General features: G+C 54.2%; 1 protein-coding gene across 9 annotated transcripts in view; it reads left to right on the top strand.

The window, feature by feature from the left end:
- ZNF618 (zinc finger protein 618) overlaps positions 1–12134 on the top strand; it is a 199328-nt gene that overhangs the window by 134509 nt on the left and 52685 nt on the right. For all 9 annotated transcript variants that reach the window (XM_047768222.1, XM_047768228.1, XM_047768220.1 and 6 more), the window contains 5 exons: positions 1003–1080; positions 1705–1743; positions 6858–6947; positions 7839–7874; positions 7968–8045. In XM_047768222.1, coding sequence (XP_047624178.1) covers positions 1003–1080; positions 1705–1743; positions 6858–6947; positions 7839–7874; positions 7968–8045 — 321 coding nt within the window. The remainder of the gene's footprint in view (positions 1–1002; positions 1081–1704; positions 1744–6857; positions 6948–7838; positions 7875–7967; positions 8046–12134) is intronic.

Consider the following 12134-nt stretch of genomic DNA (forward strand, 5'->3'; position numbering starts at 1 on the left):
AGCAGACGAGAGGGGGCCTCTCCTTGTCAGGCACATCACATCCGTAGTAGGGCCTCCTCCTGGCACGGGCCCTCGGACAGGTGTCTGGCCAATCTGAGCCTCGAGTCTCCAGAAAAGGTAGTGGGCACGTGGGGCCTCTGCTATGAGGTGGATACTTTGAGCCCCATTGACAGATGAGCAGACAGAGGCTTAGTGCGTCTAAGGAAATTACCAAGGTCTTGCGGCTGGTAAGTGGCAGAACAGGGACAGAGACACAGATGTGTCTGGCTCAAAGCCTGTCCTCCTAACCTCTGACCATCCTGGCAGGGAGGAGCAGTAGCTAGACATAATTCTGTTGCGTCTAAGTGACGATTTCCTTACATGGATGCAGCTTATGTTTTATTCTGAAATTCTTTTACTTTCATCTCCTTTCTCCTTTCAAGGAATAACTATGCATTACCTAAGAAGTGACCCACTCTGTCTTCGAGATTGGGAAGATGAGGGCCCAGAGATAAGGGAAGTGACTTGCCCAATGTCACTCAGAATTGAGATAAAAACCTGGAATAAGAGTTCCCTCCATGGCTCGGTGGGTTGAGAACCCAACTAGTCCCCATGAGGATTCGGGTTCGATCCCTGGTCTCCCTCAGGGGGTTAAGGATCCAGTGTTACCACAAGCTGCGGTGTAGGTCACAGATGCAGCTCAGATCTGGCGTTGCTGTGACTGTGGTGTAGGCTGGCACTAATCAGCTGCAGCACTGATTCGATCCCTAGCCCAGAACTTCCATATACTGCAGGTGCGGCCCTAAAAAGAAAAAAATAAAATAACCTGAAATAGATCTGGGCCTCCTGGCCTTCTGCTCAGCTCTGTCTTCACTGGTCCTTGCTGCCTCTTTGCTGCCAGGGGACAAGACAGCCCATTGGCACAGAGGTAGCCTTACCTGGAGCGTCATGGTGGGTCCCGGGGCCTCGTGGTTGCACACCTGGGATGCCGGCTGACCTGTCCCTTCCTTTCCTGTTTTCCAGGGTCCTATGAGTGTGGAATCTGTGGCAAGAAGTACAAGTATTACAACTGTTTCCAGACCCACGTACGGGCGCACCGAGGTGAGTGGCAGGTCCCCAGGGCAGAGCTGAGAGGCCAAGCCTCCCCATCCTCTACCTTTTTTTCCACCTGGGCCCCTTGAGGGTGACCCCAGAGCCCCCTGAGCTCTTTCTGCAGTAGGAGTGGGAACCTGAGGGGGACAGGAGATGCCTCCTTAACTTGGGGGAGCCCCCGGGGTGGGGGTGGGGGTGCAGCGGGGCATGCCAGCCGGCTTCTGCCGCCAGTGCTCCATCTACCCCACACGGGCCCGCTTGTCCCAAGATGCTTCAGAGCGCTCTGTGTCACTATGTCACCTTGTGTGCTGCTCATGACAGCCCATGGGGTGGGGCGAGGGCACTGTCTCCATTCTGGGCTTGAGAATGCTGTGGCTGAGGGGCCAGGAGGGGTGGCACTGTCCCTCCCTGAGCCTGACCCTGATGGTCATGGACGAAGGGCACCGGGTCAGGGCCTGACGGACAGCAAGGGGCACGGGGAAGGCTTTCTCCTTGCCTCTTGAGTGAGAGGAGAGCATCCTGGGCACTCAGTCGTGGCTTCTCCTGGCCTCCGCCTGCCCAGCTTTTCTCTCTCGGCAGCAGCCCTTGCAGCGATCCAGTCTGCTTACCTCCTTCTCCTTCTCTCCATCACAGACACAGAAGCCACCTCAGGGGAGGGAGCCTCCCAAGGCAGTGAGTATTTCTCCCCCCTGGTGGGCTGAGGGACCGAGGGGGCCAGGGGTGGGAGGTGGAGGGAGAGCCAGGCCAGGGGTGATTCTTTCAAGTGCTCACCCCACCCCAGGATGGCCCCAAGCACATGACTGTGGTCCAGGCTTCCGCTCTGAATGCAGTACCTCAGAAAAGCCTTTCCCAAAGTGTGTTCCGTGGCACAGCCATCCTGGGGAAATTAACAGGCATTCTGTCAGGAAGGACTTCTCTGGCCAAAGAACCTGGAGGTCTTGAGTTCTGCTAAGATGCACGTGTTTCTTGGAGTCCCCCGTTGTGGCGCAGTGGTTAACGAATCTGACTAGGAACCATGAGGTTGCGGGTTCGATCCCTGGCCTTGCTCAGTGGGTTGGGGATCCGGCGTTGCCGTGAGCTGTGGTGTGGGTCGCAGACGCAGCTCGGTCCTGAGTTGCTGTGGCTCTGGTGTAGGCCGGTGGCTACAGCTCTGATTAGACCCCTAGCCTGGGAACCTCCATATGCTGTGGGAGCGGCCCTAGAAAAGGCAAAAAAAAAAAAAAAAAACACGTGTTTCTTGGCTGTAGGCTTCTCAGGGCCCTTCACTGGTAAATGTGCACATGCATTGCCAAGAGGGCCCCAGTGTGTACACCACTTCCTCTGTTCTTTGGATTCCCACTGGGGGGACTGGGGCTCCATAGCTGATGTTGGGGAAATGCTACTTCAGAGACGTTAGCTCAGGAGCACCCCGGGCACTAATCCTGGGGTACAGCGTCCCAGAACTTGGGACACACAGGGTCTTGGCATCTGGGGACCGTGCTCCGCTTAGCTGCTCGTGGGCTCTGCCTGTCCTCCCTCCAGATCTAAACTGGTAGGCAGCCAGCCGAGTGGGTGTGGGCTGGGGTGGAACCTCTCTGCACACCCCAGACCTGAGCTTCGGAACCCTGAGCCTGACCCTGACCACTCCCAGCTGGGTCCCCAACAGGAGTGCGTGCACACGTCCACCCAAAAACGTGAATTAGGATGTTCTCAGCAGCAGCACTGTTTGTCACAGCTTCAAACCGGAAACCACCCGAGTGCCCAGCGCTAGTGGAATTGATAAGTCACGACGTGTTCCCACAAAGGACCACGGTACCGCAGTGAGAAGGAAAGGCGGCTCCACACAGCAGCATGGGTTACCCACAGACAGAGGGTTCGCAGAGGAGCCCAGCCCTAAAGAGTTGCTTCTCCAGGAGGGGAAACTAACTCAGGCTGGGAGAACTCAGGGTCCCAGTTACCCTTGGGAAGGGGCTTCTGGGTTCTGTGATTTGAGCCGGATGCTGGGTTACACAGGTGTTTTCCGTTTCCCAAAATTTAATGAGCGGAGCATTTAAGATTCGTGTATTTTTCTGCATCAATGGTCAGCTTATTTTTTATAAGGCACCAAAGAGTAAATATTTGAGACTTTGCAGGCCAGATATCTCCATCACAACGGCTCAGCGTGGCCATGGAGCACGAGCACAGCCAGCAATGCTCTGGGAACGAAAGTCTTACAGAAACAGATGGTGGGCAGGCCGTAGTTTGTCAGCCTCTGTTCTGCACGGTTGGTGTATCACCCCAAAAGATTTCTTAAAATAATAAATGAACATGATTCCCCCCCCCCTTAAAATCCAAAACAGAGGAGTTGGAGGATGCGTTGGGGGCCAGGGCAGAGCCTTAGTTGCACCGGGTCCTAACAGCATCTCTTCTCGGGTGCTTTGTCACCCACTTTCTCTATAGATTCTTACACCATGTGACAGGCCGGCAGGACTGAGGCTACCCACTACCTTTTCTGGAGACTCGAGGCTCAGAATGGCCAGACACCTGTCCAAGGGCCCATACCAGGAGGAGGCAAGGTCCCGTGCCTCGTCCCTGAGCCCCGCCCTGCCCGGCCTAGCCCCCGGCTCCTTCTCCCTCAATAGCTCCCTTCTCCTCCGGCTCCCATCGCCTGCCTGTGGTCAGCCGCACAGTTAAAGCACTTCCCTATTTATCTTTCCTTCCTTGGCTATTCTGGGCCCCAGCCTCTCCAGCAGGCAGCCCCTCAATGATCCGTTATGCTCCATCTGGCTTCCGTTGTTCCCGGAGGCTCCCTGGTGCTGGAGGACTTCATGACTGGGGGTATTTTTAGTCCTTCCATCCCTTTTCCCTTCCGCCCTGAGGAATTCTCTCCCCGCGGCCAGCGTGCTCTCTTTGAGTCTGAGCCCCGCACCCTGGCCCTGACCTGGGCCAGCCACGCCTGCTCAGAAAGCCTGGTGTCCCCACACACCCGCCTCAGGACAAGAGCCTGGCTGCAGAGTCCCGTGGAGAATGTCCAGTCCAGCCTTGTTATTTTGGCAGATGAGGATGCTGAGTCCCAGGGAGAAATCATACAGCTCGTTAGGGGTGGAAGGGAGCTTAGAAACCAAGCCTCATACCCGTCTAGTCTGGGGATCTTTCATTTATTTGTCAGAAAAAAATAGTACAAACAGAGGCCTATACAGGCACCCATCTCTCAACTAAGAACATAAAAGATTGTCTCCACATCCAGCTCCCTTGCCACTGTCACACTGATTCCCTTTGCTTAGCGATAACACTAGGTAACGTTTACCACGTATTTATCGCATGTTGGGTATGATGCTCATTTATTCTTTATTACAATTCTGGGAGATGAAGGAACTGTGCTTCCTGTTTTACAGATGAGAAAATCAAGGTGCAGAGGGCTTAGGGTGCACACATGTCCAACATTCATGGCACCTGTAAGTGGTAGGGTTGCATTTGACCTTGTGCATGCAGCCTGACTCCAGAGCCTGCCTCCCACAACCGATTCGCAGTGGCATTGCTGGAGACCCTGAGCTCTCTTGGGGTTCTGAAGACGTGATCTCACTAACCAGAAATCATTTTGCCTTCCTTCCTTTGGGGGCATAACCGTCTTGTCCTAGTGCACTCCTGCATTATATGGGCCCGGAAATGTGGCCCCACCCACGTGGAGGAGATGCAGTGACATGGGCCTCGGCAGAGCAGGGCGGGGGCGCTTCTCAGTGGCAGAAAGCTGAGGGTTCACGTTTTCTTGGAGGTGGCAGGTGTACGTGGACCAGCTGGTAGAAGAGGCCGTGTGGGCAGAGATGAGACAAGTAGGATGCGCAGCTGGGGGGGCGACCAGCACTGGCCATTGTGGGAGAGGAATTCAGGAGCAGGACCCTGTCTGTTACCGGCAGACCCCAGGTGGCCTTGACTTTCCAACTCTGTTCCCTGATGGCCAGCACCAAGAAGGATTAGGGTCCAGATGGGACAGAACGTGGGAGGTGATGGTCCCTGCTGGATTTCTGGCCTCGGGAGAGGATAGAAGCCCGAGTTAGGCTTGGGCTCCTGGAACCGCCAGCCCGGGAGGGGCCTCAGAAATCATCTCATTTACCACCACCTCCTTAATTAGGGGGAAATGGGGACGCTGAATGCAGAAGTGGGGTTGGCACTTGCTGGCAGTCTGGACGAGGCTGGCCAGGACCAGGTCCCTCCTCCCCACAACCCCGCCGCCTCTCCCCCTTAACTCCATGGCTGACTCAGGCAGGGACATGGAGATGGCATGCTGGCGGCATGCCTAGGCCCCACACCCTCAGACTGTCTGTGTGTGTCGAGGCCGTGTGTACTTTGCTCACAGACCAGTTCATCCCTGTGGGCCTCCATCCTTCAGGGCGCACTCAGGGACTGCAGGTGCCATGGAAGAAGTGGAGGCAGAGGCAGGGAGATAGCCAATGCCATCCGTGTCCCTCAGTTCAGCTCAGTGGGGGCCAGAAACCCTCCCACAGAATGGCCTGGCATTACCTCCTTGGGATGGAGGAGTCTCATCAGATCCTGTGTTTGGGTGCTGATGAGCAGAAGAGGGGTCAGCAGACTGGTACCCCAGCCCAGGAGTAGAAAGTGATTTATCCAGGCAGAGAAGGGCCATGTGCCCTGGCTCACTGTGGCTCAGAGTGAAGTGAGTATCTGGATCCTGGCTATTCCCTGTCCCACTGGGCAGCTTGGAGCAAACTGCCCAACCTCCCTGTGCTGGGGGTGAGGGGTGGGGGCTGGGGAGGGCTGTCCTTAGGTCAGCCCCAGGAACACACACACACACAGGGTCTTTGCTAGCACAAACATTAGAGGGCTTGTCAGTGTGGCAAGGGCAGTGTCCTCCATGAGTCCAGCCTCAGACTTTGGAGAGACCTGGGGGTCATCCAGACTCAGGCCCTGCCCTTGTTTATAGCTGTGTAACCCAAATGTGATGGCTTTTAAAGCAATAAGCATTGATTATGTTATTACTGTTTCTGTGGGAGAATCTGGGTTTGGCTTCACCTGGTCCTCTGACTTTGGGCCTCTCGTGGGGCTACAGTCAAGCTGTCGGCCAGGGCTGGGGTCTTATCTCAAAGCTTGAGTGGGGACGGGGCTGCTTCGGTTCTCGCACTCGTGGTTGTTAGCAGCATCCACCCTTTCCAGACTCTTGGGCTGAGGGCCTCAGTTCCCCACTGGCTGTTCAGCAGAGGCAGCAAGGGGGTCTCTGTGAGGCAGTTTACAGCAGGGCAGGTAGCAAGATGGTGTGAGCAAGACAGAGGTCACAGCCTTCTGTGACTTCATCTCAGAAGGGCATCCCGTCACCGGATAAGAAGCATCGCCCTTGGTTAGAAGCAGGTCACTGGATCCAGCCCAGACATAGCCCAGGATGGGAATGCCAGTAGCCAGGGTTGTTGGGACCATCCACAGTGGGCCGGAGCTGTGGGGCTTGCAACAGGCCCCTTCTGTCCTCAGCAGCCCCAAGTGTTAAATGGGTTATTACTTCCAATGGAGGGATCCTCCTGGCCTGGCACCTAGCAGCACCCAGGAAGTGGTCGCTGCATTGGCTGTCATTCTCACATAACTTTATGAAAGGGGGGGGCAGTTATGAACCAGACCCGTAGGAGCTCAGCTCATATGCAGTGGGACTGGAGTGGGTTTGAAAGTCACCTCAAGGCTCCCCGGTCCCCTTGTGTAAAAGACGCCTAACCACCCCCCCCCCGGGAACTGTTCTCCACGGGGTCACCATTTGGACCCAGTCTGCAGGAAACCACCTCCCCCAGCCCCAAATGACTTGTAACCACGTGTCCTTCCACCCCCGGCAGACAACTTCAGGTACACATGCGACATCTGCGGGAAAAAGTACAAATACTACAGCTGTTTCCAGGAGCACCGAGACCTGCACGCCGTGGATGGTGAGTCAGGCCCCTCACTCCTCCAGAGCAGAGGCACCTGAAAAGACCCCCCTCCCCACTCCAGGGCGGCTCATTGGGCCCCCACCCCCTCCCATGGCGTCCCCTCCCTCCTCCTACCCAGGGAGGGTCAGGCAGCAGCCCGACCGCAAGCAGGGTGACCAGCCTCCGAGGATTCCAGGTGCGAGAGGGTCCCCATCATCCTCCATCTACACCTCCGATTAGGGTACCCCAAGTGAAATGGCTGCTTCTGTAGGTCAAAATCAGTCGACTGTCAGCAATTTCGCATCCATTTATTTTCCCGTTTCACGTTGCAGGTTCGCATGCTCTGGCAAAATTAAACCAATTTTTTAAGATGAAGGATGATGTTTTAGCACCTTAGATTATAGAGCTAGAAATTAGAGCGATAAATTTAGGTAATTTATTTTGGGAATCTTAAGAATCCTAGAAATAGGGTGTTCGACTGGGAAGACATCTCGAGGGCTCCCTCCCTCTCCCGCCCCACACCCCCAGCCCATGTCAATCTGTGGCAACCAGTCCGTGCCACCTACTGCCACCGGCCATCCCTTCTCTCGCCTCCTCTTTCTTTCCCTGCCCCCATCTCTTCCTCTTTTTCTCCTGCCCCGGCCCCTCGAGCAGGTGGCGGTGATCCAGAAATAGGCCAGGCAGAGAGTATCTTCCTGCCTGGGGGCGGGCGGGGAGGCCCTGCCCAGGGGCTTGAGGATAAGGGTCGGGGCATGGCCCCTGGTTTTCTGGGGCATCTGCAACGGCTGAGGCAGCTCTCCGGGGCCCCAGAGCCTGGGAGCATCGGGCAGAGGCGGCTGTGGGCAGGGACTAACAGGGCTCCTGTTTGCTTCTTTCCTTCTGCGGCTGCCGCCTCCCGCCCGGACGCAGTGTTTAGTGTGGAAGGGGCCCCTGAGAATCGGGCAGGTAAGTCCTTTGTGGCTGCCCACCTCTCCCTGTCTCCCGCGCGGCACTGAGACCTGGTTACCAGGGCACTAAGGGCCGTGTGTTCTCCCACAGACCCCTTCGACCAAGGTGTCGTGGCCACTGACGAGGTGAAGGAGGAGCCCCCGGAACCATTCCAGAAAATTGGGCCAAGTATGCAGGCCTCTGTCTGGGGCCCGGGCTGGGTGGGGAGACAGGTAGGGGTGGCTGGGCGGCAGGGCAAGTCCCACCACTGGAAGGGGGTGGCACTGCTCATCCTGCAGCAGCGGCTCTGACCAGTGAGCCTCTGGCCTCCTTGTACCGCACTTTGCCCACCTGTCAAATGGGTCAGTCACTCTTAGGATTTGAGCTTTGGAGGGCCAGCAGGACAAGCACAAGGTCCATAGCAGTGAGAATAGCACAGGCTTGGTGCCCAGTCTGTGAGCCATCCTGAGCCTCGGCTCCTCACCGATGGAGTTAGAGTGACATTTCCCTGCAGGTTTGTTGGGGGATTAAATGACATCATGGATGTAAATCACCTATTAATTAGCACAGTGCCTGGTACATAGTAGGTGCTCAGAAAATAACTGGGTATTGTCATCTAAAGGGTTTATCAGCAAATGAATCTGTCCAAAGGAGCCACATGCAGGTGCTCTGTCCTTGTCCTAATAAACCTCTGAAGACAGGAACCATGCCCTTGACCTGCCTGTTTGCAGCACACTTGTGTTGAGTGTTGTGGGGACACAGCAGTGGGCAAAACAGATGTGGCCCTGCTTTGCGTGGTTCACACAGGGAGGGGCAGCGGATCGCTAAGCAGTTAGTTACACCAGTAAGCTGGAGAAGCACAGGAAACAGCAGGGACCAGGAGGCATCTGCGTGGGGACCAGGGTAGGGACAGGCCCCTGTGTCCCACATGAAGACAGAACAGCTGTGTTGTTGCAGGAACTAATAGGCAAATCGATTCTGGGTTCAGGTCTTAGCCTTGACAACCAGAAGAATGCAGTGTGACTTCATCCTGAGGGGCCTGTGCCAGAGAGTTGACCCGGCCGAGATGGGACTTGATTGGATTTGCATTTTAGGAGGACGTTTTGGCTGCTGCAAGGAGAATGGATTTGGGGGGTGGGGGAGGTCTCACAGGCGAGATTGGGCCAGCCTTTGAGGAACGTGCATACTCGCTTCTTCCTTTCTGTTTTCCGTGCCTCTCTTCCTCCCCAGCAAGAGGAGACCTCTGTTGGCTCTGCCTCTTGCAATAAGGATTCAGGCAGCTTGAGAAGATACGCCCATGAATGTAGACGGAATGGATGAGGAAGTTGAGGGCAGGAGAGTCCGGGGGGCTGGAACTGTGAAGCCGGGGATCAGTCTCAGAGGGCAGACTTTGGTCCCAGCCCCTGGATGGACCCCAAGTACATTGTCAGCCTCCTTCCTCCTAGAGGATGGGTCTCTCCTTTCTTTTACCTCTTCAAGCACTTAGGAAGCTGGAGATATGGTAATATCTGTAAAGCGGTTACACAGTGTTTGTCCTATGCATGGTAACCGTGCAGTAAACAGTAGCATTAAAGCAATCTCGAAGGCAGGAAAATGATGAAATCCTCAACACGGAAACTGCTAGATGGTAAACGGTGGGAAAACCCAGACACGAATCAGACAGGTTCCGTGATGGGCATTCACAGAGCACCAGTACAGAACAGGCGTGTTGAGAACTGTGACACTCACCACCCCAACTTCAGTGCTATCTGCCAGCAGCCCCAGCAGAGCACCCCTCTTCTATCTGTAACATCATAATTATGAAAAGAGGCTATGGAGTCCCTCAGACCTGGGTTTGAAGGCTGGCATCACCCATTTACCAGCTCCTCAGCCCCTCTGAGGGTCCTTTGACTCATCTCTACGCTGGGGACCAGAACATCTCTCTGTTCTGCGGGGCTGTTGGAGGACGCCTGCCTCAAGTGTCTAGCCCAGCGCTTGGCTCACATTCAGGGCTTAGCTAATGAGCGATGTTGCCGAGATAGTCAAGCGCTAGAGCTTTAGAGTCACCCCAGAGATGAACCCCCAGCTCTGCACTTAATGCCTGTGTGACGTCCTGCGAGTTTTATAATCTCTCTAATCACAGTGATGACAATACAGCGCACCTCTCAGGATTGTCATGGAGATTAGATGAGATTAGATTTGTAAAGGCATTAGCATAGTCCTTAACATCTACATGGAAAGCATTAAATAAGCAGTTCCTATTAATTACCCAGAAAGGTACAGAGCAAGATGAACCGGGGTCTCTGTAGCAGCAGCTAAGGCTGACAGTCGGCGGGTGCTAGGACCTGGGAGGAATTTATCACAGATGAGGGGGAGGAGGGATTTCACTGAGAAAACTGAACTGAGCTTAGCTCCCAGCTTGACGCCCTGCAACTGAGACGTCTTTCAGAGTGGGAGGCTGTCCTTCGTGACCACTCCAGAGCTGCCTTGGGAGAGAAGAATCCTACCTCTTGGACTTCTGCCACTTTTCGAAAGCTGGCCCGTGCCGCAGAAGCCTGGTGGCGATGAGACATAGAGTAAGGGGAGCCAGTCGAGGCACAGCGGAGGGACTCATCCCCGCAAGCAGAGCTCTGCAGGTCACAGAAGAGGAGACACCATGGTAGCAGCGCATGGTAGGAAGTACACTTTCCACATCCACATCAACGGCGCAGATCGGAGAATCGAGGACTTAAAGAGGAGGAAGCCAGAGCCATGACAGGGCTGAGGAATTCTTCTAGAAGGAGAGAGCTGGTCTGGGAGGCCCTGTGTCAGCTTGCTCCTCAGCTGCAGGTCTGAGACGTCCTCCCACGGGCATGGTCTACCACGATGATGGCACCATCGAGGACAGTTCATCCATGTCCATTGAAAGAGAGTACGTCTGCATTTATTTATAGGTTACTTGATTTTTATACCTGGATCAGGACAAGTGACTTGAAAAAACCAAAAACAAAAACGTGGGAATTATGAAAATTCCGCATGACAAGAAAAGGAATTTAGGAGGCTCCAAGGAAGAGTATAGCTCTGAAAATGATCTACCACCGTGTCTCAAAGAAAACTCTGTTTGACAGCCATGGTCCAGTATGAGAAAATATGACCTGTCTTAGGTCACTTGGGCTGCTATAACAAAATCCCGTAGACTGGGTCCGTATAAATAACAGAAATTTATTTTCTCACAGTTCCGGAGGCTGGAAGTCTGAAATCAGGATACCAGTATGAATGGGTTCTGGTCTAAGAACCGTCGTTCTGCCTGTATTCTCACATGTTGTGGAGAGAAAAAGAGCTCTCTGGTGTCTCTTGTTCTAAGGGCACTAATGCCGTCATGAGAGGCCCCCACCCCACAGCAGCCTCATGGCCTCATTTAAACCTAATGACTTCCCACAGGCCCCATCTCCAAATCCCACTGCATTGGGAGACAGGACATCAACATCTCTTTCGAAGATGGGGCATCAGCATCTGAATTTGGGGAGGAAATAATGCCTTCCATGGCATGACCTCTGTGCAAATGGAAGTGGTACAGTGAGAAAGCAACCAGATGAGACAAAAAGGCAAAGAGAGAGGCGTGAGATGAGAAGAAGTGGAGAGAAGTAGAAAATATAAGAACAGAATTAAAACCTACCCTGTAGATAGGAAAGAGCAGAATCGATCTGTGGAAATGAAATTGAGGATGTGAAGGATGAACTCGAACAGATGAGCCGTGATGAGAGGAAGACCTGCTAACGACGCACAGTGGGGAACCTCTTCCAGGTAATTGGTGGTGTTCTACCAGTGGGACAGAAGCCCTCCCCAAAGATATAGGAGGAGAAAAAATGGCTCAGCTAAAGGAAGACCTGTGTGTGTCCATTTAAGGGCTCGTCCTATGTCAGGTAGGGTCAATATACAGAGAGCGAGGAGTTCTGTTGCGGCTCAGTGGGTTAAGAACCTGACCAGCATCGATGAGGATGCAGGTTTGATCCCTGGCCTTGCTCAGTGGGTTAAGGATCCAGCATTGCCGAAGGCTGAGGTGTAGATTCCAGATGCAGCTTGGATCCTAAGTTGCTGTGGCTGTGGGGTAGGCCGGCAGCTGTGGCTCCGATTCAACCCCTAGCCCAGGAGTTTCCATATGCTGCATGTGTGGCCCTAAAAATAAAAAATAAATAAATAAGAGGTCCATAACTAGATCTTAGTGACTTTTGAAACTGTAAATATAAGGGGGAAGACTGTACAGGCACCTGGAGATTTGAAAAGCAAGTTCCCTGCAAATGACTCCGAGATGGACTTGCC

The sequence above is a fragment of the Phacochoerus africanus genome, chromosome 2 (genome assembly GCF_016906955.1).
Source record: "Phacochoerus africanus isolate WHEZ1 chromosome 2, ROS_Pafr_v1, whole genome shotgun sequence".
NCBI lineage: Eukaryota > Metazoa > Chordata > Mammalia > Artiodactyla > Suidae > Phacochoerus > Phacochoerus africanus.